At 44.8% G+C, this 26,861-nt stretch overlaps 2 protein-coding genes across 4 annotated transcripts; both read left to right on the top strand.

Moving 5' to 3' along the window:
• Window positions 1–19: 19 nt before the first annotated feature.
• Window positions 20–22,219, top strand: cfap61 (cilia and flagella associated protein 61). 3 transcript variants are annotated; one of them, XM_028953556.1, is made up of 25 exons: window positions 20–58; window positions 267–415; window positions 1,141–1,282; window positions 1,382–1,458; window positions 1,805–1,872; window positions 1,985–2,105; window positions 2,369–2,501; window positions 3,099–3,299; window positions 3,501–3,622; window positions 4,100–4,139; window positions 4,934–5,073; window positions 5,325–5,451; window positions 6,318–6,395; window positions 6,498–6,704; window positions 7,710–7,826; window positions 10,223–10,350; window positions 13,446–13,538; window positions 14,418–14,586; window positions 15,284–15,458; window positions 17,727–18,019; window positions 18,093–18,420; window positions 19,614–19,690; window positions 20,236–20,441; window positions 21,035–21,131; window positions 21,701–22,219. In XM_028953556.1, the coding sequence occupies exons 2-25, from the start codon at window positions 273–275 to the stop codon at window positions 21,902–21,904; spliced, it is 3,486 nt and encodes a 1,161-aa protein (XP_028809389.1). In that variant the 5' UTR covers window positions 20–58; window positions 267–272; the 3' UTR covers window positions 21,905–22,219. The 3 variants fall into 3 exon arrangements, with proteins under 3 accessions (XP_028809389.1, XP_028809388.1, XP_028809390.1); XM_028953555.1 differs by having other exon boundaries at window positions 39–141; XM_028953557.1 differs by lacking the exons at window positions 20–58; window positions 267–415 and having other exon boundaries at window positions 1,170–1,540.
• A 670-nt stretch (window positions 22,220–22,889) lies between these two features.
• insm1a (insulinoma-associated 1a) lies at window positions 22,890–25,554 on the top strand. Its single transcript, XM_028953182.1, has one exon. It carries the CDS (start codon window positions 23,474–23,476, stop codon window positions 24,671–24,673), a length of 1,200 nt encoding a protein of 399 aa, XP_028809015.1. The 5' UTR covers window positions 22,890–23,473; the 3' UTR covers window positions 24,674–25,554.
• The last annotated feature ends 1,307 nt before the right edge of the window (window positions 25,555–26,861 follow it).

Genomic DNA, 26,861 nt, shown 5'->3' with positions numbered 1-26,861 from the left:
CCAATGACGTAGAGCATGGCGTCTGATGCCATGGTAACCGACCTTTCGCTGAACGGCGGTAAGCTAGCGGTGCTAAGGTTTTTTTTTATCAGCATTCCTGATTATAGAATAATAAAAAGCCAAACAGGAACACATCTAAAGGTTGAGAACCGTTTGACTTTTTTTTCTATAACGCTTGTTGCTTTTATTATGACTATTACATTAACGGGTGTTTTAATTATTTGCATTATATTTACTCGTGATAACATTTTTTTTAATCTTACTAGAACAAAATGATTACAGTAACTTCTTCAAGTGGAAAAGTTGAAATTGTAACAGCGAGAAGTACGGAGGCTGCTGACGCACAGGAGATCAGTAACCTTCTCGGCACGGAGACCACAGCTGTGTTCGGAAGAGTGAATGTCCTTTATCTGCTGTGTGTACTGCATTATATCTTCTATTATCATCCACCTAATTAACTAGTGTAATATGTGTATACAATGTAATGAGTGTGTGTGTGTGTGTGTGTGTGTGTGTGTGTGTGTGTATATATGGTGAAAGTGAAAGTGGAGTGAAAAAGTGAATATATATAGTACTGGCCAACAGTTTGGACGCACCACATGTGTTTTCTTTATTTACTTGATTATTTACATTGGTAGATTCTCACTGAAGTCATCAAAACTATGACTGAACATGTGTGGAGTTATGATTTTACAAAAAAAGGTGAAATAACTGAAATCATGTTTTATGTTCTAGTTTCTTCAAAATAGCCGCCCTTTGCTCTGATTACTGCTTTGCACACTCTTGGCATTCTCTCGATGAGCTTCAGTCTTGAAGGAGTTCCCTGAGGTGTCTTTTTGGCCCCTTTGCCTTCACTCTGCGGTCCAGCTCACCCAAACCATCTGGATTGGGTTCAGGTCCGGTGACTGTGGAGGCCAGGTCTCCACTTTTGGTTAAGTACATAACTCCACATGTGTTCATTCATAGTTTCGATGCCTTCAGTGAGAATCTACCAATGTAAATGGTCATGAAAACACATTGAATGAGAAGGTGTGTCCAAACTTTTGGCCTGTACATTATATAATTACATTATGTAGTTACATTATATATATATAATTTTTTGTCAAATGATATAATCCTTCATCTTTTGTTGATTTTTAGTGAAAAAGCTAATTTGGCAGTGACTCTGATCACAGCAAGGAACAAAGTTCTCGCTCATGCTGCCTTCTGTGACTACCCCATTGGAGAGCTTGTGGCCTGGGAGCCATTTATGCAGAGCTTTTCTTATTTTGAAAAATGCACAGTATGAATTTTTATTTTTTTTACATTGGAATAACAGAAAACTTCACTGCTGTTTAAACCAACCTCCACCATGACAATTTGTGTTGCTTCATGTTCCCAGCCTTTGAACACACTGTTCTTGCACCTCTTCGTCGCACAGCCCAACTTCTCCACCGGCAGCGCTAAAGAGATTGTCCGGTAATCAGATATGTCCGGAATATTTTCTCTATTTCTGGAATGCGCCTTGCTCAGAATGAGGCAAGGGGGTTATGGGCATCATGTGAGCACCCCGCACAGATCACTATCATTTGCTCAAACTAGATTGCCAGTTCTGAGTTTATTCAATTACACATGGGTCAAATCCCGTCTTTGGCTAGATAAATTATATTTCAGCAATAGAGCTGTAGTTGCACCACTGAGTCCTGTAGCCATTAAACAAAATTTGAGATTCACAGAAATTAGATTTTGTGCAATGTTTTCTTGGGATCGCAGATGCCTCTTGTGTGCCTTGCAAAACATAACATCTTATTAAAATGGTTTACAGGACTGTCTTCAATGCCATCATGGAGCTGCAGTATATTTGTTTGGTTACCTCAAATAGTGCCAATCTGGGTAAGACTAGAGGATGGTCTGGCAGTTATATCTACTAATAATTTATATAAGATATGTATAATGTTCTGGGTAAATACTTGGAGTGTTTTGTTTTCTTCATGGGACCTCATAGAGCCAGCGCTGTCAGAAATCTTTGAGCCAGTCAGGTGTGTGAAGGAGCCAGAGGTCCTTTGTTCTGCCTTTGTGTGCCACAGGCACAGATACTATCCTCAACTCCATATCCGTAAAGCACGGTAAGGTCACCACTTTTTTTTTTTTGCTCGGTAATATCTGCTAAAAATTGCACCAATGTTTATGATGATAATATGTTCAAAATGAGGGTTGTTCGTGAGAAAAATAACAGAAAAAAGACCTCACATCTTGAAATGACAAATTATGAAATTATTAAATTATTTTTTAAAAGAAGTACCATTGTGGAATTTTCACATCACAACTAACAGTGAGCTTTGACTCTGCTGAGCTCCGCTAATGACAGCGATGCTGTTTTATGCTGCAGGGTGGAAGATCACGATGACCTCATACACATATTTGCAGAGCAGTTGGAGGATCTCTCCAGTTCCTATGGTCCTTACTTCCTGGCCGAGCTCATAGAATCTCAGGATGAGGAGAATCATGTGGCTGTTTGTGAGGTTTGTCATGCCCACCAACAGGCTTTTCGCCAAAAACGATGCAGTCATTGCAGGCATCCATGCCTTCATACTGAAGTCAACTGCGTCAGTGGAAACTGTGGTCAGAAGGGCTGCAGATGCATTTTTTTAAAACAGAAATTTTGGTGGGGTGCATTCCCCCAGGACTGAAGCGATGACAGATCGTACCCCCACGCACCCCTCCCCTCCCCGCAGCTCAAACTGACATGTGTTCACAACAGCATATGGTAGATGAGAGCTAATGTTCAGCCAAGACATGCTCACACTGAACATATTGCGTCCAGACATCTGTGGCATTTTTTCAGCTTTTTTTTTTTTTTTATCTCTCTGCACGTTTTCTCTGCCCGCCGAACAAAACAAGCATTACATTTCCCAGGGGGACTTTAAATGATCCAAAAGCCTCATTTTCCGATGAATGCTATAAATTATTCCCGAGACATGATTGTCGATTCCTAATTTGCCCACACACCATTATAAATATTTAAAACACTTACATTGAAAAAGTATGTGACGTTTGTACAAAAATAGCATTAGGATCATTATATCCTTAATCTGTATTTTATGTGTTACTTTATACAGAATGAGGGAAGAGCTGTTGGATTTATGGCTTTGAGTGGGACTGTCAATGTGAAGCTCCTGGATGAATACTTTGAACTTGGCCCATTCAACGGGCTGACCAAGGCTAATACAGAACACCCATCGGACACTGCCGATAACGCAGAGAAGCCCCTGCCTTCAAGGCAGGATGGCGGAGGGGTCCTGAAAGAGTCAGATGATGAGGTACACAACCACAAGAATATGTTTTTTTTTCCATATTGCACGGCAATGGAGTTTTTGTGAAAAAACCCTAAAACTTAACATCCAGTTATGATTGTGAATGCAGGTAATTATATTAATATGTGATGGTAGATTAATTCAGTATTAAAAATTATATTGAAGAAATGTGGATGATTTTTTTGACCATTGTCTCGTTTGATACAGTCCGATGGACAGGCCAAAGACTCTGAGCAGTCTCAGATGATATCAGAGCCTAAAACAGACTCAGACATTCCAAACGCCTTCTGCATTCAAATGTTCATCATTGACAAAAGATTTGAAATGAGGTAAGCCATTCGCTGAAGAAGAGTAGAACCGTATGGACCTTGATATTTATCCATTGCATCCTGGGAATGGTCTTTTGTGCAGTCCTCAAAGAATAGCCAATCTATATATATATATTTTTTGTATTTTGCTTTTGACTAGTCTTGGCAGGCTTCCACCAAATATCAGTCCTGGTGCATGTTAAAATGGAGGGAGGCCGCTTGTTGGCTGGCTCCTGCTGAGCACCCCTCTCGGCCACCTTACTGCCCAGCTGTTGTAGTATACGGAGGCCAGTCGCTCCCCACGGCGAGTGAGCATGTAATTAATGAGAAGAATGCTTAAAGTGACAGCCAGTGGAACGGAGAGAAGGCACAGCGGCTTTGGGCAGATTGGTTGGCACGGCTGCACTGCTGTGAGAGTGACATTTCGGCTGACACTCGCCAATATAACCCCCCCATTACTGAAGTTATTACCTCTTTTCTCCTCTACTTCATTTACAGATCCGTGGATTTTCTTCCCTATGTCTTCAAACTGTTTCCTGTGAGTAAATCGCCATACACACTTCATATTACACTTACAATACAGGTCAGCACAGGTCAAAGCAGGTTTGTTTTTAAAGAAACAACTAAATAGAAGTATTTAATACAACGGCAAGAACATATACTACAAATGCAATTTTAATTGAAATTTATATAACCACCAGCAGGACACATTTACTGCATCAAGCGCAATCTTTGGAAACAACTTGTGTTCAAACCCTCCCAGCTACTTTTCTAGATTGCCAGTTCACTAAAGCATAACCTGAGATGTCTTGTTCAACAACCTAATAGCTTTTGTTGCAAATACTTACTATGAAGTATGGAAACTGGCAAGTTACATTTGTTTAATGTTTTCGTTAATAAAAATGAGAAAAAGCTGCATATCTTTCATTTATTACTATTTTTTCAATCTAAAGGTTGGGCCCAGACTCTGGCCTATAGTACTGCAATTACATGCCCAACTAGAAAGAAAAAGCATGTTTCACATATAATTGTGAATATGTTTCACATATAATGACAACAAAATGTACACCTTATTTGCAGTGATTTATTAAAAATATTTAACATGTTAAAATCAATCAACACTGTAATTAATTGCAATCAACACTATAATTATATGCTCACTTGCACACATTGTGTTAAAGCTTGAGGGTGGGCATGAATAATTCTTTGTTTATTTATATAGGTATTCAAGATTCACGTTTCAAGGAGGGTTTATTGTCAATAAAACAATATGCATTTGGGGGTCATGCATTTCCATGATTTTGAAGGGTTCGTGGTCATGTGTTGATACAGGAGCGGGATTTCTGCACCATCACTGTGCCCATGCTGTCCCCAGAGTTTGCCCTGCTGCAGACATTTCTCCGGGTGATATCACACCACATCAGCACTTCACCGCAGGAGCTCTACATCTTCCATCGTGCTGGCCTGCTCAAGTAATTCACTACTCCTATATGAATTTTAGTATGCCCGATAATTTTAATGATCGGGTAAACTGAATCAGAGCCACATTATTTGGCGTGGACATTTGCCATTTTGTGAATGGTTTGCACATGGAGCATAACAAACACATAAATGGTCATGTGAACCGCACAGTTGTATATATATAATATACAACTGGAAAATTCTAAAATTGTGTTTATTATTCAGAATACATTTACATTTAACTGTTTTATCCCCTCTGCAGGTCATTCTTTGTCCGAGTGCCATTGTCTGCTGACATGCCGGCGATTCAGGCCCTGGTCAATAACCTCAGTCTGCAGGAGGCCCTGTTGAAGGACCTGGAGCAGTTCTTCGAGGCCCGCCGAGATCCGGTCAGTCTCAGAGCCAGCCTGCGCTGCTCAGCCAGCACAGATATCAGATCCGCTTCGCCTACCGATGAATCTCAATTTAGTTATGTGACAGAGCTGAGCCTGGAGAGAAACACTTTAAAGCACCTCTCTTTTAATGTAACCAGGCAGTGGAAATGCTGTAGGTCACCAGCTGTCCACCAGTGCTGGTTCCAGCACTATGCCTCAACAGAGAAAAATGTTTGTCATGGAACAGTGGGTAGTGCAGGCAGGAAGGAAGGACACAAACGCACTACTTGACAAGACGGGGAATTTACTCGTAACAAAGACACATAATATAGGACCGTGGAAAACATGGACATTCAATTAAGTGAAAGGAAAGTGATTGTCATTGTGAAGCACAGCACACGGTGCACACAATGAAATGTGTCCTCTGCATTTAACCCATCACCCTTGGTGAGCAGTGGGAAGCCCAGACAGGCACCCGGGGAGCAGTGTGTGAGGACGGTGCTTTGCACAGTGGCACCTCAGTGGCACCTTGGTTCGGGATTTCAACTGGCAACCTTCTGGTTACAGATCTGTTCCCTTACCTTCTAGACCACAACTATCTGTCAATAACCTGACAAAGGACACACAAGAGGGCAGTATTTATACATAATACCAGGTGCAGACGGTCAGGTAATCCGGGGAAAACTTGTGGACTCCATGGAAACTCCTGCCCGGCACATGGGTATGGACACCCCCTCACGGTCGGAACCGGGACAGTCTCCTTCAATCATGGGCTATTTGTTCATGTAATACCTTGGACTGGAGGTGCTGTGGTTGTTTCTGAGCATAGTGGTATAATAACAGCTTTCTATCCATCACTTCTCTTTCTCTCCCTCACACAGGATGGAACTCCTATTCAGGCATTTGTATCAGAAGTGGAGGGACAAATTGTAGGCGTAATAATCATCAGAAATTCGGAGGTGATTGCTGTTGCATTTCAAAGTTTGCCAGGCATCCATGTCCTCATTTCATTATTTTTCTCCATGGCTTCAGCCTCTCTGACCACCAAACTTCGTCCTCAGGACATAGAGTTCATCAGAGCCAACTACAACATCGAGAGCTACATCTACTACAGCCACCATGCCCGCGAGGAGCACGGCCAGCTGTGCCACTTTGTGCTCAACCCCATCTTCCAGCACTATGCCAAACAGTTCCTCAAAGAGGTGCTACGCCAGTCCCAAAAATCCTGCCTCTACTACCCCATATACCCCACCAACCGATGCCACAAGGTAGAAATCTCATTCTGTCTCTGCACCTCTTAATGCCCAAAATTGAGCTCAGCAACAGTCCCTTAGCAAATTGTGACTAGATGTCAAGAATGATACATTTATTTGTCATATATAGTAGAGATGGGTGGGGTATGGAACCATGCTGCCAATCCATTTCTTGACATTTCAACATGGATTTTCGAAACTGATCGTAGCTTAAGCAGCTGGTAGTGCTTGTTAGTGTGAAAATATCCCTCGGTCTTAGTTCATACTTCTCTTCCCTTTCTGATTTGTTCTGTTCCTTTCTTTTGTCCACCACTGCTTTCTTTCACTCTGGGTTCAATCCAGAGAGCTTTTAATGTCTGTTGTACATATCGTATTGCCAAAGCAAATGGAAGATGATGTGAAGGCAACTCAAAAATAACTAGTTATGTACACACACACACACACACACACACACACACATAAGACATACCACTCAAATATGATAAGGAAAGGAAAACAGCTAACAAACAATAGCGAATGACATTAGAGCAAAATGTTTGTAATCTTGAAGCAAGATAGATGAGATCCCTCCTTCCCCCGACTCTCTTTCTATCTCTTCATCAGTAATTCTCTTGCCGAAGACTCCACTCAGCAGCCCGCTCTGCGCTGGGATCTTGCGCTTCTCTGCAGCGCTGGGAGCAGGTGCTGCTGGGACTGCGAGGCCTGTTCTGCTGTAATGCCACGAGGCGCTCTCCTCGCAGCACCGAGGCCTCCTCGTCTGCTAATTACCTTGTACAAATATGCACCAGACTGGGAGATGATGAGGTGTAAATAGAATTATGGGGGACTAACAGAGAGGGAGTGAGAGGAGGACGAAAGAGGACAAGACGGAATGAACATGAAAATCAACGTTTAGGGACTGTGAGGGTCTGAAAGGGGGGGGGGGGGGGGGGGTTCTGATTTATTTGACTCCAATTAACCTTTCGATTTTTACTGTTTATATTCTCTCGGTCTTGTTATTTTGGGTTCTTTGCACTTCAGAACTCCCTTGCCTCCTTACTCAACTACATGGTTCCTGTTCGGCCCCGTCGCCAGATCCTCTACCCTCTGGAAGAACTCGGTGTCGACGCCCCGTCAGTGCACATCACCAAAGACCAGGTGAGCCACCACGTCCATGGGATCACGGTGAACCAAATGAGTTATTACAATAATGCAAAGCGTCAAAAAAAGGGGGGAAAACCCAAATGTCATAGCATTCAGCCAACTGTAGTGAACAAACCAAACTAATTTTTCAGTTTTCCTTTAGTCCCACAAGGGGTCGCTGTTTGGTGTTTGACTGTGCACTGGCCTTCTTTCTCAAACTGTAAATATGTATTCTTTTACGTTTTTTTGTGGCATATCAATTAAAAATTAAGCAGCTATTCTTCTAACTAACCCCACAGTGCCACATGTTTGAATGTGTTGAAATAACACCTTTAAATGAAGCGGATCAAACGTGTTTATGACCCCCGGGTTATTTAATAGCTCATGCTTATATGGCAGATGGCCCCGGTGACAGATGGCAGGGAATGTTTATTGCTGGTGGCTGACAGGTAAAGGAGGCCCCCGAACCCGGCCAGCAGCAGTCAGCATCTCGCATCCACGGCACCTGTCTCCCCTCCCTGGGCTTGGACCAGTCCAGAGCAGCTTCCTCTTTGCACTCAGAGCCCTGAAACACACACATGCCTGTAATGGGATTAAAAAAACACAGGATAAGTGTCACTTGTTTATGTCACCACCATTGGTCACTGGTTGCGGATCAGTAGCATGCTGTACTTGTTCAAGTACAGTTACGTAACTGTTGTGTTGGGTTTCGATGTCTAGGTAATGTTGATGACAAATGTCAAACGGGTGGTAGTAGCCTAGTGGGTAAAACACTCGCCTACGAACCAGAAGACCCAGGTTCAAATCCCACTTACTACCACTGTGTCCCTGACCAAGACACTTAACCCTAAGTTGCTCCAGGGAAACTGTCCCTGTAACTACTGATTGTAAGTCGCTCTGGATAAGGGCGTCTGATAAATGCTGCAAATGTAAATGTCAGTATTTGTGTGTAGTTACACCTGCATTAGGTCGCTATCCCACACACACACACACACACACATACATAAACACTCCCTTTCCATTCTAAGCCATTTCAAGGCTCCATTTAGTATCGCGGCAACCACAGATTTCCACGTTGCCATGCAGATAAGAGTGTGTTCTTTGGCTTTGTCCCCCCAGCTCAGGGACTCCGCAGACGACATGTCCAGCGCGGACACACTAATCATGTTTAAAGCACCTGTTCCCTCTCTGTCAATAGCGTGTCGAGTTACCGTGGGCCGGGGGACTGGGCTTCGAGGCCATTATGCATGAGAAAAGTTACACTTTTTCCACTGCACCTGCTTACACCTCCATGAAAAAACAGTCCTTTCTTCACCTTAAAAAGTAAATCATGGAGATCCTAAACATCCTATTTACGGTTCATTTTGGAAAATATATGTTTAGTTTCCCCAACCCCAGGGACGTTTCATGTTCACTGTAAACAAGCTCCCTTCGGTGAAAACTCTTCAGATTTTGTAAGGAGATGTCAGAGACTGTTACACTTACCAAACACCCCATTATTATAAAAAAAACAAGCCACATGAACAACACACAGCCGTGGGGCTTTCAGTGTGTACTTCACACACACACACACACACACACACAAACAGGAGTTTATTGTGAAGTGATTGCTGAAACACGTACTCCCGCCAGGTGCCTGGTGCATTTTTCCTCGCATCCCACCATTTCTCATCAAACAAGGTGTATGGTGGAGCCATTCCATCGAATTATTAACACTCAAGGACCAATTAGAGCTGTAAGCTCTGGAGGAGATTATCAGCAGTGCGTGGCAGCTTTTGGGTCTGAATCTATTCACGCGCGATCAGCATGTTCCCCTCGTTAATTTCCGCTCACTACATTTGGCTGAATGCTCTGACATTTGGGGTTTTTCCTTTTTTTTTTTTTTTTTTTTACATATTACATTTTAGGAATAACTCAGACTGCAAAAACCTTTTTTCGTATGAAAGCCAGCAGCAGGGCTCCCACTCACCAGTTGCAGTAGAACATTAGGAAAAAATTTCAATATTTTACATTACTGTGTTAGTAATGTTACAGCGTTCCCAAATGTTTTTTTTTTTTTTACACCCACCCCCCCATCCACTGAGTGCATGTACTTTTTGGCTGTTAAGTGCTTGTTGAAATGTGTGTTCTTTCTGCTTGTGTGCCCATTGTCATTCAAAGAAACTCTTCCTAAATGAAAAGGTCCGTGTGCCGTAATCAGCAGCGCAGCTTTTAGGAATGTAATAATTGCCACTGAGCTCTATTGGTTAAAGCAGGAATAAATGGCTGAAAGAATTGCGCTCGCGAGTGTGAGTGCAGACGCGGGCCCATCCGCACGTGCAAACTAATGAATGTTCGGGCTGGCAGAGTCTCGCAGAAAATGGATTGTAGCTTACTCCATCAGACTTTCATTGCTTCTGTTCCCTTATTAGGTCCCTTATGCACTCAGCCACATAAACCGGAAGCTCACAATGGAACCAAAAATCACCATCAACGCCAGGATAGTGGTGGTCGGAGCGTCCGACACGGCCCTGTCGTTTCTGGAGACGCTTGTTTTTTGGTGAGTGCAGCCAAAAGTTCTGAATGTCTAAACTTACAACCTGGCCAGCATGTCAAAGGCTCTATTATGAAGCACAAGCACTGTTTTTACGAATAGGGGGGAAAAACAACCACATCATCTGGAGATGATTGTAATGAGGGGGAGTGACCTTTGGGATTTGAAGGGGCAGTGATTGCCTGAAACATGACCTTAAAGCTTGGTTTATAATCCCGTACTCATATGCAGCACGCCTGTTCCACTGAGGCAATTAGTCTGTCTTAAGTGCACCTGCGATTAAGCCGTATTTGCCCCCTCAACATCCATGATTGCACCTTCAAGGTGGGCATTTGCCAAATAGTGCCAAAGGCCTGTTTAGCAAGTTACAAGTATTACTTTGGTAAAAGTACAAAAGTGTTTCCCTTCAAATGTGTTGAGCTATAAAAGGCAAGGTACCATGATTTTATATGGTTTGAATTTCATATCATCATTATTGTAACAGGATTGTTGGTTATCAGAAGTAATGTTTCACAGAGTGAAATTAACCAGTTAATACAAAGTAATTAATTATTCTGACACCCATATCTGTAAAAATTATGATAAGCCCAAAACACCAAAGGCAGTTGTCATTAAATGATGAATTTATTACGTGTAATTACGTGAGAGTAATAAACAATTCCGGTAAACATTCACTTTACTGCATTGCTATTTATTATACTATGTATACCATAATAAAAGCTGGTGTTTGTATAAATGTAGATATATTTTTGTCATGATCCGGTCCGGCAGGGGTTACTCCGCGTCCGGAGTTTCATGTTCGTCCTGTGTAATGTTCCCTGATTGTTATCACCTGTGTATCATTGTATAAAACTCTCCTGTTTGTGTCTGTTCGCCGTCAGGTCATTGTCTGGTGATGTTCCCCTGTCCTGTGTATTATGTATTAAACCCCTGTCCTGTGACGTTGTGCGTATGCGTCCTCCTTCCTCGCCATGTCCAGCCATCGTGACAATTATGTTTGTACATTTTTATGTGTTTTGGACAGGAACTTTTTTTTTCACCGCTCCTGAGTAAAAAAAGGAAGGTGTATTTTGCATAAATCTAGTAAGATAAGTGACTTTGAATTATAGTACAGTTCAAGTAAAAACTTTATATAAATGGAATGAGGAGACATTATACTGTCAATGACAGTGGCAATTAACTAAAAATATTATTTTGACATGCAAAAAATCTCCTGTAAGTGTCAGCAGAAGTTCTGCCCCTTTTTCAGAACGTTCCACTGAACAATGCTCGGCGCTTCAGGCTCCGCACTTCTCCGCTGAACCCCGATAACTGCCTGGCAACCGGGCCGTTGTTTGCGGTAGTGTGAGATTGCAGAGATGCCGCGTACGTTACTCTCCCTCGGTGCGTTGGCAGGCACGGCGGGCAGGCAGCTGGCACCGGAGCTCGGGTTCGCCGGCGCTGGCCCTTTAATTAGCCACGCCACTGTTCTCCTGTCAGCTCTGGTGCGCACCGATCTGTGTTTGCTGTCACTAATGACTTGACTAATGAGGCAGTTAGTGTCCGCTAAAGCCGTTAGCCGGGACAGCCCCCGATGACGGATGGCTCAGGGCGGGAGGGGCCGGAGCCCCCTTATCAGCTCAGCCCAAACGCTTGGCCTCCAGATTTCCATGCTCTCCATGCCTCCTGCCCTGCAATCCCCAACCTCCTCAACCTCATTCCCCCCTCAAGCCCCCCCCCCCCCCCCCCCCCATCCCCCAACTCCAGCTCCATCACTCTGTGGGACGGGGTCATGATGGGGGAACGGTGGAGACAGATAAGATGCATGAGTCAGCTTGGACTCTGCGCCTTGTGGTCAGGGCCCAGGCCACAATAGCTGTCTGTCGGCCACTGATAACGCACACCCACAAAACAGGAGCGCAGCGAGTGGGCAATTTGGTCAAATCCAGACAGCAGCAGGGACAGGGGATGGACGTGACACCTGACAGCTGCGCTTAACAAATCACACGAGATCAGTTGAATGGAAATGACTTTGCCCCACGGCCTTCCGATAAGCCTTCCTCAGCACCAAGTGCTTTGAGATACGATTGAAATCCAAAGAGCGCTATGGGTTCCATTTTACCGAAGGCATGTAGCATGAAGCCGTTGCAGTTTTTAAGCAAATCTGGTACCTGGTAGTGGAGTTCTTATGGTAAACTGCAGCAAAACTTGAGTGGTCAGCTCATTAAAGAGGGAAAAATGGTCTTTGTTCTGTCCGCTTCCAGGTCAGGGGCTGGAGCTGCATTCATGCCGAGGTTCAGTCCTGCAGGCAGGGAGGCAGACCTGTGCGAACGTTGTGGAGCGCGGGCTCTTCTATCAGCAGCGCATTCAGCAATCCCGCACCCCCACCCACCCCGCTTTTCCCCTCTCTGTTATAACGCAGACGGAGATAATGTCTTTTCTGGCACATACAAAAGAGGTCATTTACATGACAAGAGACCTTTTACACTCCTGAGGGTAAACACAGAAGGGGAACACTGCACACAGGAGACAAAAAAGGAAAGAGAGAGAGGGGAAAAAATGACAAAACAAAGGAAGGGCTTTTTACTGTGATGCAGGGAAAAAGAAAGGCACTTTAATGTATGCCAATGCAGAAGGAGGGCAGCGAGGAATGGAGGGATATCGGCACTCGTCTCTGCATCTGCGTCCCTCTGGAGCAGAGAATAGCCACACAGCTCTCCGACTTTTTTTTTTTTTTTTTCTTACTTGTTCCACTAGTAATAAGGTGCTGTTCATCTGGAGGTTCTCCACGACTCCAAAAATTCAGCCTTGTCCTCTATTGAAAGGAGAGAGAAAGACCCACACATCAGAAGCGGGATTGCGCAAATCATTTGACTGTGCCTCCTCATACTAATGAACAAATAATTCCTCTGAAAAGGAAAAAAAAAAGGCACGACTCACGTGAGCAAAGAGCCTTTGGCCTTTCTGGCGTCTTCAATCACAGACCGAAAACATCTCCCTGGCAGCATGACCAGAAAAATGCCAAGGATATCTGCACATAATGGTACTCAGGCTCAGTCTATTTAGACCACCGTAATGGATTTCTCTCTCTCTCTCTCTCTCGCTCTCTCTTCATTCTGCAGTCCACATCTGAGATTCAACAACATCACTTTGATCTCTGCTCATGGCTATCTGGGTTATTACGACAATGAGAAGATGAGATTCCTGTCCACAAGGTGAGGACACGGTGATCTAGGCTTCATTATGTGTGAAAAAAAAAAAACTAATTTAAAGGCTGCCCAGCAAGTGGTAGTAATATAACATGAATCTGCTGCATTAACACACTCTGAAAAGTAGTGCCTAGTAAAAATGGGTGTTTAAAACAATGACGTAGGTAGGACAGTTTGATATGTTTTCTACTCCAGACCTATTCCGTGTGTTTATTCCATGCACTGGTAGTCACTCCATTAACAGGAAACATGAGTGCAAGGAGCTGTCTATGGTCCTAGAGTGGTAAACGTTTAAACAAGACGGTCAAAGGGGATGCGATTGTGCGACAATATTTATTGATTTTACACGGGAAGTCAAAAAAACGCTCATGCACTCCGCCAACAGAGACAGAGATAGCAATGCAGGTGAACACAAATGCAGATATACAGTGAAGGTCAAAAGTCAAAGGTACGGGAGGTCTATCCTAACATTGCTTGGCCAGCCTCCCCAGTCTTTTGGATGCAGGCATGGCTGTGACAGGTTAAACATCAGAAGAATCACCAGTTTGGTTTTTGGTTGTTATTGGTTGTTGAATGATCTGATCCCTATTCTACGCTGTCTCTATGGGGTGGTAGTAGCCTAATGGGTAACACACTTGCCTATGAACCAGAAGACCCAGGTTCAAATCCCGCTTACTACCATTGTGTCCCTGAGCAAGACACTTAACCCTAAATTGCTCCAGGGGGACTGTCCCTGTAACTACTGATTGTAAGTTGCTCTGGATAAGGGCGTCTGATAAATGCTGTAAATGTAAATGTAAATGTCTCTTAGCTCTCCCAACATTTCTGTTTTTAGCTGCTAGAAGTGCATGTGTGTGAGTCACTGGTTGTTTGGGATGCCCACAGTCATTGCTACAGCGATAAGGAGCATGGCCAGCTTTCTCTGCACGCCTGGGTCAATGTGGTTGAAGAGAAGATGACAGGGATTGACCGGCCAGCCAAACATGTGGTGTTGTCAGGAGGCAGGATTGTGCCTTACCATCATCTCATTCTCTGCACTGGCCAGCAGTACCAGGTCAGACCTAATAACACATGTCCTACAGTATTAAATACATGCATACACTTTAAAGTAGCTGCTTGTATAGTACTTGGTTCTGTGACCCAAATGAATTGGCAAATACCTTTCAACCCATTATACGCAACTATGGGGCAATTTAGAAATGTGGTAGCTGGAAAGGTCTCTTAATGATGGAATATCTGCATACATTTGTCGGCACTTTGTCGGCAACAAGTAGTCTTGAGTTCCAGTGGAACGCTATGTTCGTTACTTCTCTGTCACTTTAAAAGCTTCATTCATTATTAGAAAACCCTTTTCAGTTTTCTTTGTACAGCTGAAAACTGCTGCATGGATTGCTGAAGCAATTAAACTTGCCAGATTTACACAAGTACGGTATGCAGTACTTGTAATGTGCTTGTACAGTCTGTACAGTGTTTAAGTTTTAGTTTTAGTTTTAGTTTTAAAAAAAAACTAAAATTCTGTGATTTCAATACATGGTATGCTGTCTATACTGACAATAAACCTCTCTTGAATATTTTGAGTCTTGAATCAGCAGATGTGGGTTCAGTATTTCAAACATTTATTATTATTCTTTTCATTATTTTCTGATCCAAATTCCTTTAATGTTGTTTTCCATGGCAAAACAATGACTGTTCTAAATGATCCTTGGCTTTTGAACGGTAGTTTATGTTACATCTTAGTATTTTTTCTATAGATACCCCTCCCTACTGATGTTGATATCAGCAAACACCCCTCTGGCAGCTCTATGCCTGCACAACCCAAAAGGAGATACGCAGGTCCCATCCCCTCCAACCTCTTCACTCTTAATGGGCGCCACGACTGCCAGGCTGCATACAACTGGCTACTCAGCAACTTCATAGGCCGAGAGGGTATGTGCTGCTCTCCATCCTTCCCAACAAATGTCACAAATGCCCCCATAAACACCCAGGTACATGTGCTCACACGCTCAGACTTGCATCGACAAGCCTCCAAACACACACTGTATACACTCTGGCACTGACACAAACCACATATTTACCCCAAAAAATGCACACAAATACACCTACACAAACCCAGTAATCCCCATTATGCCCAGTATGCACCTACTGCCACTCAATCATTAGGGGCTAATTAACCCAAGTGAAATCTTTCATCTGTCTGCCTCTGTTGCACATTTTGAAGGGGCTTCATTTCAGAGGGTCAGGAATTAATCTTTGCATCTTACGGCACAGGAGAAATCCAGTGATCCGTGCCTGATTAAGCCTATTATATTAGCTAATTACGGCCTCCTCGAACAATCCGGGAAGTCCAGCAATTATTAGAGAATGCAAATTATGCAGTTGAATGCAGGGCATATCAATTTGGAAGATTAGTCAATTTCCATGAAAAGTGGCCCCTGTTTGTGTTTGCATATGAATGAGGCAGAATAATTTATTTGTCTTGGAAGGAATTAAGCCGAAGTCTTATCTGTGGTTTTTAATATGAATGTTTTTGGAATTATTTAATTGTGCCAAAAAAATGGCATCTGATCCCTGGAAAATGTCCTTGCATTTCTACAAACTGGCCAGTCGAAGAAGTAATGGTGGTAGAACACATTATTTTGTGTGCCGGGCCATTAGGAAGCAACAGTAGGGCTTCAGCACCTTGGACAGAACCCACTGCAACCCTACAGCACGCGTTTATGTGCTGCAGAGCTCAGTGGGAACAAATAATTGTGTAATTAGCTCTCACAACGGCCAAGCCCTACAGGGAAAGGGAACAGGAGCACAAAAAAAGTGAAAAGGGGCAATTTACAAAAATGTTCTTTCCACCATCCTACTTTTCACACATTTCGATCACACAGGGTTTTTTTCCTTGGTTCACCATACAACAGCTGTGTTCTGCAATGCCATTCCTAAATTGTACAGTGCTTGGATAAATCTAAACCTGGATAAAGCAAGCTGTGAATATACTCAATGAATCAGTCACTCAAAATTACGTTTCATTACGTATCAAATGGTCATGACATTGAACCATTGAAATAATTACAAAAATTAAGCATAATAGGCATGATACTAAGTTCACTAGATCAATCTAACATTGGACATATCATTACAGTCATCCAGAAAATTTCACTGCTAAAATCCATTCATGTCGAGAAAATTACTGCGTTTTAGCAGTAATTTAACTATGTCTTCAACAGTATCTAATTGCTAGTTATCTATATGTGTGTTGTCTACACTGTCTACACTGCACGTTGTCTGTATATCATGTTGTGTGTGTGTTATACACTTGGCCAACAAATACAATTCTGATTCTGATTCTGATTCTGATATCTTGGAGAAGAGGACCTGACAACCCAGCCAGACCTTTTTGTTGTTATGCACTTCTTTCTGACACCCAGAATACTTTCATGATGTTCTTACAACCAAAGTTATAAATGGGAGGAACCTATAACCATTGTCGATGGCTCTAGCAATGGTATTGCTGCTAAGAAACAATATTTAATCAGCAGCAAATGAGACCACAATACAAGTGATGAGATCTATAAAGGTCATATCATTATTAGCCAGCACAAGATATCATAGCTTCTGCTTACCTTGGCTTAACTTCTATATTAACTCACATTCCAGTTAAGCTTGCATTCAGTTGTGCGATTAGGGTTTGGGCTTTGCTGACAGCTAATCCGATGTAAAAGATCTTCTAATCTAGCAATAGGTGGGAAAGAAACCAAAAGGGTTGCAAGAAACCAAAAGGCCATGCATTTCAGGGCAGGGCACAACATAAAACCCAATGCCACACCTGATAGACTTGTCAAAAAACTGCAGATGCCATCCGTATCATAACAGTTCCAAAAAAACTGTTGGTTGCTTTGTTCATTCATTTCTTTTCTTGCCATCGTAAATGGGAGCACCATTTGAGACGGTGCTGTTCCCCCCCTTGTAGTCATCCCCTTCTGACCCCCCCATCCTCCTGCTCTACAGTGATTAGAGCAGCTGAGGCACACTGCAGGTACCTCATGGAGAGGCTCGCTGTTGCTAAGTGACCTCCCCCGGTCTGATAGTATCAAACTTTTTAGTCAAAAGACCCTAACAAATTGCCTCCATTCCTCCTCTGTATACGAAATGCACCGAGATTGCCTTTTAAGGCACTTTTTTTTTTTACCTCCTGTCCTGTAGGGGACGCCGTGGTTTATGGAAGCAGCATTGATGCGTATACATGTGTGGAGACTCTGCTGCACCTTGGAGTGAGTGGGTCACGGCTCCACCTTGTCCACCCACCAACCAACAACTCAGGCTCCTGCTTTGGTGACCCCAGGGTGGAGAAGGCTGTGATGGAAGCCCTAAAGAAAAACGAGGTCCACGTGTACCAGAACTGTGCGCTGGCTCAGTGGAATGATGGACGGCACTCTGAATCAATCAGCTCTGCGTGCTTCACCACCGCTGAGCAACCCTTGCGGCTGAAATGTGCTGTATGTTTACAAGATTTTTTGATATTCTCAAAATTTGGTGAAATGCTAAACGTGTCGTTCTTGCTTTTCCCAGGTTTTCATGAACTTCTCCCACAAGGCCGTGGATTACGATACGTTCAAAGCCATAAATGATGCCTGTCTGGTGTATGACGGTCGACTGGTGATAGACTCCGCCTTCCACACCAATGACCCTACCATCCGAGCAGCCGGCCCCCTCACCAAATTCTCCCGGCGCTACCACGCCGACCACATTTCTCACACCAACTTCAACTCAAGGGAGGTGGGGCGGGAGCTGGCGCTCGAGCTGCTGCCCCTGTTCGACCCGACACTGGAGCCCCCAGCCAGTCAGCCTGCTGACATGGACCGCCTCATACCCATCTACAGCCAGGCTAAGATCCAAGGTTTACTGTCCATCCGTACATGTGATACAAATTAGTCCATGTACCCTTTTTTTAATCCAGTAAATCCCAAATGGGACTTCCCTAGTCACATATTTTGCTTTTGATTATCACATTTAATTAGCCATGAAAAAAAAAAAAACTAGGGACTATTTTACAGGGGAGCACTTCTGCTCCACACCCTCAAATGCAGATGTGCCTGAAAATCAATAATAAATGATATTCTAATTGATGCTGAAGTGCAAAATTGTCAAACTCACCCCGCCCCCAGAATTAAAGAGCTTAATGAGACCACACAAATACAAATAGTGCCCAGGCCAGCACTAAAACCTTAGTCTTCTTATCAAATGCATCAGCAGTTAAGATGACCTATTAACTTAAATTGTAAATCTCGCTGACTGACATTAAGCTCTTCGTGGTAACATGAGCTCTTCATGAAAACTCTGCTCCACACAATCTGACCATCAGTAATGTTTAGATGTATTCAGATCTTAACTACCCTTTTTTGAGGACGTTTGAAAGGTCTTGTTTTTTTATTTTAACATATTCATCCTACTTCCTACATCTGAACATCCACACATTGCTTTGGCGTATTGTGCTGTGGCGATGGAAATCTCACAGAACTTCGCTCGGTGGTTATTGTGCCTCCTTTTTGTGGGCGAACAATGGCGGGTTTTAACAATGCTGCATTATTTGTTTGCTCAGTCAGAGGGGCAACAAGGTAATACTGAGCCCCGCATTAACAATGCAGCCACTTCTGTTTGCGACGAGTTATGATGGATGTGCGAGCCTTAAGATCTCCAGTGTCATTTGTCCAAAGTGTGCATTGATGCCCTGTCATTTTCAGTGTAAGTGCAGTGTAGACGCCACCGATATATACAGTTTGATTGCATTGTTTGTCCTGTTTTGCTTTTGCACACTTTTCCCTCATTCACAAGAACAACCTAAATTTGCTTAGGAATGACAGCTTACAGCATACTCGTATTTTATAAGGATTTTCCATACATGTTAAATTAAGTTATCGCATTTCCTGTGCAGGATAACGATGTTAAAATGTCATTTGAATTTTCTTTCTGCCTCTTCCACGTCCGAATGGCTTTAAACACATAATGCTTAAAAGACATCCGTTCAAATATCAAATTAACAATTCAAACATGTGGTAATTTTTTTTTTGTGTGTTGGTTGTGTGTCCACAGGGGGGAGACTACCTGGAGGATACAGTTACCTTCATGCTACAAAACCGACACAGCTCGCTCCATCTTCAGATGCAGCGGTAGGTGGGATTCGGAAATAATTATATGATAGTACCCGACAGGTTAATCGCACAAAAACATAAAAATTAAAGGGTCCAGTAATTACCACTACTAATTGTTAGAAAACCAACAATTATCTGTCCTCAGGCCAAGACACTTTAAAAGTTTTGGTGAAACTAAGCACATCAGGGTCTCCATGGACAAAAAAAACACCACAACAATCCAACTGAGATGCAAGTTTATGAAAAACTTAACTTAAGGGCAAAAAATCTAGAGACCAACAGATGTGTTGCTGGTTTGTGCAGAATGGGACATGAAACTGGAATGGAATTTGAAAGCATGGCTTCATGTCCACAGAATAACATTCTTTATTGTTTGGTCAAATAATTGTATTCAAAGCCTTGGTACTGTCCCCTCACACTACTTCCTGAGCACATTTCATGGCTGCCCACTGCTCACTAAGGCCGATGGTTTAAATGCAGAGGACACATTTTGTTGTGCCGCACCCTTGTGCTGTGCTCATTTCACTAATGGAAAGTGAAAAGAAATTGCATTTGCTCCCCAGGGCAGGGAGATCGTCACGGGGGATGCGGCGACGGGGAACTACTTTTGCCTCCGCCTCAGTCCGCGCAGCACAGTGGAGACCATCACCTGTCTGTCGCTGAGGCCGCTGGCCACCTCCAACTACCTGTGTCTGTACGGGAAACACGAACAACTGCTCAATCATCTGTGTTCTCGCTATGATGAAGGCCTGGTGCCGGACCTCTACAGGTACCCGGCATCAACGCTCCAAGTGGGAAAATATATATAAAAATCCAGGGATCATCACCGTAGACAGCTCCTGCGTAAAACTCGGAAATAGAAGGAAGGGCATTCTGGCCGCTCTGGACGTTAGGCGGTAAACAGGAGGGTGGAAATCGGTGTGATCTGGACACGCGGAACTGTCAGCAGGATATGAAATGTTTAACCCTGCGGGCGTGACTGTTCAGATGTCTGGGCGGCGTGACCCTCTCGCCTAACATTTTAAAACAGGCGACCCCCGCGGGTATCGACTATTGTCCCTCAGCTTAATCTGTGCATGCAGGTGTCCAATCTGTCCTTCTGCTCCGAGAGGAGACAATGGCTCAGCGGCCCGGTCAGTGGCCATGAGGCTCACTTACACTGATTAAATCTGGATTCCTCGCTGCTCTCTGGACGCGGCCCTCCTCGGTGTCATTATTGGAGTTGGGTGAACATCAAGAACCGTTGAAATAATTGATTGACCGTGCTGTTCTACCGGGCCATTAAATGAACATGCTAACTATGTCATTGCATGCGTGTGTGCACCCCCCCCCCCCCCCACCTTTCTCTCTCTCTCTCTTTAGCTATTTCCAGGAAAGCTGGTGTATGGCGTTATATCACGACCGTTTCGCTGACTTTGAACAGGAAGCGCGTCAACTCATGCAGTCTGCACAAGTGCAGGTGTGGATGTTTTTTTTTTTCTGTTTTTATGTACAGTACAGGCCAAACGTTTGGACACACCTTCTCATTTAATGTGTTTTCTTGATTTTTATGACCATTTACATTGGAAGATTCTCACTGAAGGCATCAATAATATGAATGAACACATTAAGTTATGTACTTAATAAAAGTACAATAAAAAAGGTGAAATAACTGAAAACATGTTTTATATTCTAGTTTCTTTGCTCTGATTACTGCTTTGCACACTCTTGGCATTCTCTCGATGACCTTCAAGAGGTCGTCACCTGAAATGGTTCTCCAACAGTCTTGAAGGAGTTCCCAGAGGTGTTTAGCACTTGTTGGCCCCTTTGCCTTCACTCTGCGGTCCAGTTCACCCCAAACCATCTGGATTGGGTTCAGGTCCGGTGACTGTGGAGGTCAGGTCTCCACTTTTGGGTTAAGTACATAACTCCACATGTGTTCATTCATAGTTTTGATGCCTTCAGTGAGAATCTACCAACGTAAATGGTCATGAAAATAAAGAAAACACATTGAACGAGAAGGTGTGTCCATCTGGCGCGTTTTGACAGGTCGGCGGGGATTCGGTCTCCATGGCGGAGCTCATCCGGACTCTGGCGGACGGGAGACGTGACGTCGGCGGGGAGACGGGCCGCTTTCTCCGAGACCGGTTCGAGGAGAGCGGGGGGTTGGACGCCTTCAAGAGAAGCGCCCTGGCTTACCTGAAGTACAACAGATACCACCTGACCATGTACGCGCAGCCGGGATTCCTCTGAGAAAACGAACTTTTTGTATTTTTTTTTTTTTATAACTTTTCTTTAATCGAGATTGTGGGCTTTATGGGTGCCGGGGTGAGGGCCGCTGCAGCGTGCGTTGCTCCAGCTGTATGGTAATCTGCACACACACACACACACACACACACACACACACACACCCCACCCGCGCGCGGCAGCACACGCCGAACAAACAGCCGCACGCGCGCCCCGACGTGACGTGGGGTGACGTAACTCCGTCACGCCGCTTAACGTCCGCGGCGTGTATTCTTTCACGTTCGAAAGTATGTCGAACAATCCACAATAGTTTTATCATACGGTTTTATTTGCTTTTGCGTAATGTACTTTTTTTTTTTTTAAATAAAACCTGCCCCGCTGGATCGGACCCGACCGGCGTCGTCACTTAACTCGGACCCGGAGCAGCTTTATGCTAATGAGGGGGAAACAATGGGCGCCTCGAAAATAATCATTCCTGCAGACAGGCGGATGCGTCGGGATGAGCTGGTGGCGGTTTACGCCTAATCTTAAAAAAAAAAAAAAAAAGTTGGACGCTGGAGTGGAGTTTTGCATCGCTTTGTGTTATAAATAACTAATAAACTGTGCACGTGCTAATAAATAAAACGGCGGGGTTTTTTTTTTTGTTTCGTTATTTCTATTTGGTACCCATAGAATGAAATGGAACCCATTGCTATTTAATGATAATCAGCATAAAATGCTTTTTAAAAAATTATAAAGTGATGGTGATTTCGTATCCACCCGGCCGGTAATGGAGCTCTGGCCCTTTTCAGGATTTCAAGACGCTCTGCTTTTGTCCAGCTGATTACGCGCCACACGCGTTTGGCCAGATTGCTCGGGGCCCTATTTTAGCGTGCAATTTCCTGCCCCCCCACCCCACTCCCCGCGCATATGAGATACAGCTTGCACAAGCGTGGCTTTTGTAATGCAAAACAGGAAGGGAGGGGGGCGGGGGGGTGGCCCTCTTTTTTATTAATTATGTATGCGTAAAGGTGACTGATTCGTATGTCCGGAGTTCAACTGTCGCGTCAAGCACATGTCGCCGTCGGTGCTTTATTAAAAAGTAAAATATATGCATTAATAAATCAAACTGGGGCGCGGGGACTTCTGTGTGTGTGTGTGTGTGTGTGTGTGTGTGGGTGTGTTTTCCTCCCTAAATCCACGCAACTCGCGGCACAATATTGGAGATTTTGGAGTGCATCCGACACCCCCCCCCCCCTCACACACACACAAACACACACACACCACCCCTCCCCGTTTTAATTTCGGATTCTGATGGTCGGCTAGTGACGGACGTCGCCCCCACGGGGACTCGAGTTCCATTTGATTGGTCGGGGATGAGGCAACGAGGGGCGAGAACAATGTCATCGTTTCTCCTTAAAAAGAGTGCAGCTATGCCTCGCTGATGGAAATCATTTCACTCGAGGAGAAGCGACGAGACAGCGGAGAGCAAAAAAAAAAACTCGGATATTATTCTTTTTATTTTTATTTTTTTCTCACCAACACCTGCATTGCTCTGCTTCTGTAAAAAAAAAAGTGCCTTTCCCCACCACGAAGATGCCCAGAGGATTTTTAGTAAAAAGGAACAAGAAAGCGACACCTGTTTCCTACCGGGTCCGCGGCGATGAGGAAGAGGAGGGAGCGCGCGCGGACGCGCCGGCGTCCTCGCCGGTCCGCGACGCGGCCACGGAGGCGTGGAGGCCGGACGCCATCCCGGTCCGGTTCGGGAACCCGGAGGCGGCGCACCAGGCCCTCTCCAGCCCCACCCGACCCGTCAGCAGGGAGCGCGAGCGCGCGTACCTGGGCTCCCCGGTGTCCGCCGAGTCCTTCCCGACCCCCGCCGCGCTCGGCGGCCCGGACCAGCACCCGTTCGCCCCCGTGGACCTAAAAATCGGCACCAGCAACAGCAGCCGGGGCGGGGCGGCCGCCAAGAGACCCCCGCCGCCGGCGTCCGACCCCGAGCGCAAGGGCAGACCCGCGCCCAAGAGACCCAAAGCCATCAGGAAGCTGCATTTCGAGGACGAGGTGACCACGTCCCCGGTGCTCGGCCTGAAGATCAAGGAGGCGCCGGTGGACCAGAAGCCCCGGGCGCAGTCCGCCGCGGGCGACCGGCCGCTCGGGGAGTTCGTGTGCCAGCTGTGCCGGGAGGCGTACGCCGACCCCTTCGCCCTGGCGCAGCACAAGTGTTCGCGCATCGTCCGGGTCGAGTACAGGTGTCCCGAGTGCGACAAGGTCTTCAGCTGCCCCGCCAACCTGGCGTCGCACCGGCGCTGGCACAAGCCGAAGCCCCAGGGCGCGGGGACCGCGGGGACCGCGGGGACCGCGGGGACCGCGGCGGCCAAGCCCGAGAGCGACAGGGACACGCCCAGCCCCGGCCCGTCGGAGTCCGGCTCGGAAGACGGGCTGTACGACTGCCACCACTGCGGCAAGAGGTTCAAACGCCAGGCCTACATGAGGAAGCACGTCCTGTCCCACCACCCCGCCGAGGAGCGGCCGCCGAGCCCGGCGCCCCTCAACCTCAGCTCCCCCGCCCCCGCCGACCTCCACCCGTGCCCGGTGTGCGGCGAGGGCTTCCCCGGCCGGGCCAGCCAGGAGCGGCACGTGCGCCTGCTGCACTCCTCGCAGGTGTACCCCTGCAAGTACTGCCCCGCCATGTTCTACAGCTCCCCGGGACTCACGCGGCACATCAACAAATGCCACCCGTCCGAGAACCGCCAGGTCATCCTGCTGCAGATGCCCGTGCGGCCGGCCTGCTGAAGGACCACGTGCCTTGAACCCCTCGACGCCTGGATTTCTAGTCCTGTTACGAACTCTATTTTTCTTGGTTTTTATCTTAGTTTATCCAGACAGAGTAAACCATTAGACTGTTAAAAATAATAATAATAATCATGATAATAATAATGCAAACGATTATTTTTCTAGGACCTCTGCACAAGTGCTCACGCATTAGCTTCTAGACCTAAGAGAGGGACATCCTAGCTGTGCTGTTGTGGTAAGATAATAAAAAAGAAAGAAAAAAAACAAACAAACAATGCCTTTCGATTCCCAGGCTGTCAATGTAACCTTATCACTTTATTAGCTTTAATATAGCTTGTGGACACTGGACGTTTTAGCTTTGTTCTGAACGAAGAAAAAGAAAAAAAAAAACATTTGACTTTTTCGGAAAGATTTCCCTTTTTAGTGTAGCCAGAAATGCCTTGAAATAGAGTTCTCTGACACTCAACCTTTGGCTGTGCAACTGCCTTAATCATGTAAATGTGGAGTGATTGATTGTCTTATTTATCACTGTTGTGTTTGTCAGGAGAAAAAAAAATCATACGCTTATTATTTTTTTATATATAATTGCAATATATATGCCTTCATGGTCATTTTTATTTATTTATGTATTTATTTATTGAAAGTATTTATTGTTGTGTTTGAGTAATTTGTGAGTTTTGTGTTGTTGTTTTATTTTATTGTTTGTTTGTTTGTTTGTTTTTATTTTCATTGCCAAATGTTCTCCTCGTCAAAACTTGAGTCATGAAGTTTTGTCTAGACGCTGTTAAAAAAAAGAGACCCCATTGCCTTCTAGATACAATCATTCTTTTACAGGCCAGCTGTTCTGTAATCTAGCTTTCACCATACATGTATGTTTCTGCAGTATTTGCTATGTGTCCAAATAACAATGTCAATAATAAAAATTCTGCGAAAAAAAAAAACAACACTGTGCGAAAATAAATTGAAGTCGAACTTGAACACCTTTGCAGAATGGGATGCCTGATTGCATTTCTTCATGCATTTAATTAGTTGACTCTTTTTGCAGCATTGTATTAATTAAAATGGCATTAATATTAAATTTCTGAGCTAATAAATACTTTTATGGTACTTTTAAAAATAGGCGCTTCTAGTCTAAGAAGATGTGAATGGCCTCGCTTGTCGTGTTCAACATCTTTTTCACCTACCGGACATGCTGTACATGGCAAAAGCCCAAGATCCCAGAGGGCAACCTAGTCAGCCCAGCCACATGACTGAGTACGTCGAGGACTGAAGCAGCGTTCTCTGGAGCACCAGCAGGCAGCACTTTACAAGACATGACATAAAGACTAAGTGCAACAACAAATAACCCCACTGAGTGGGGATAGGAGATAGAGAATCGGGTACTAAATACAAGACACGGTAAAAACGGTTTAAAATGACGGTGACATGTGATGGGGTAGGCGTGGAGTGACGGTGTCATACCTGAATAGAAACAGAATTATTCACAGTTTAACTGACACTACGTATCCCAGCATGCATAAGACCAACATCTGTGTTTATAAACCCCGGGAAAAGACAGCATCATGTGCAGACAGATAATACAATATTCTGTTTTCATGGATGAAGCCTGTTCCTAGTTTCAAAGTTCCATTCAAACTCATGGACTAAATCCACGAATGGGAAACTGACTGAATATGTTTATTAGCGGGTGTAATAAAGGGTTTGGGAGGGCACATAGTAGTCAGGTTTTGTACTTTTATTTATCATTTTTAAGTCCTGCAAGCTGCGAGCAAAGCCTTCATCATTCTTGTATTTCCAGCACATCCCACAGCTTGGATTTAGCCTGACTGAATAGAGATCTGGGGAATTTGTCACGTTCTTCAAATCATTCTGGAACAATTTTCGTAGGGAGGCATGGCATGTTATCCAGCCTGCCTCCGTCATCAGGGAGCACGGGCTCTGCAGAGACCTTCATCTAGGTGGAACGTGGCTGGAGTGACACACTGCCTCTGCTGGACTGCCTCCTATCCTGCGGCCATCTGCTTCCCAGGTAAACAACCCGCACACACCCAGCCATCCACATGATGCAAAAGGAAACATGATTCATCAGGCCAGGACACCTTGGTCCAGTTCTGAGGCTCGTGTTTCCACCGTATGCACCTTCAGCAGAAGACAGGGGTCAGCAGGTGCACTGTACCTGCAGCTGTTC

The sequence above is a fragment of the Denticeps clupeoides genome, chromosome 14 (genome assembly GCF_900700375.1).
Source record: "Denticeps clupeoides chromosome 14, fDenClu1.1, whole genome shotgun sequence".
Taxonomy (NCBI): Eukaryota; Metazoa; Chordata; class Actinopteri; order Clupeiformes; family Denticipitidae; genus Denticeps; species Denticeps clupeoides.
The sequence above is the reverse complement of the archived record's forward strand: the minus strand, read 5'-3'. Positions and strand labels throughout refer to the sequence as shown.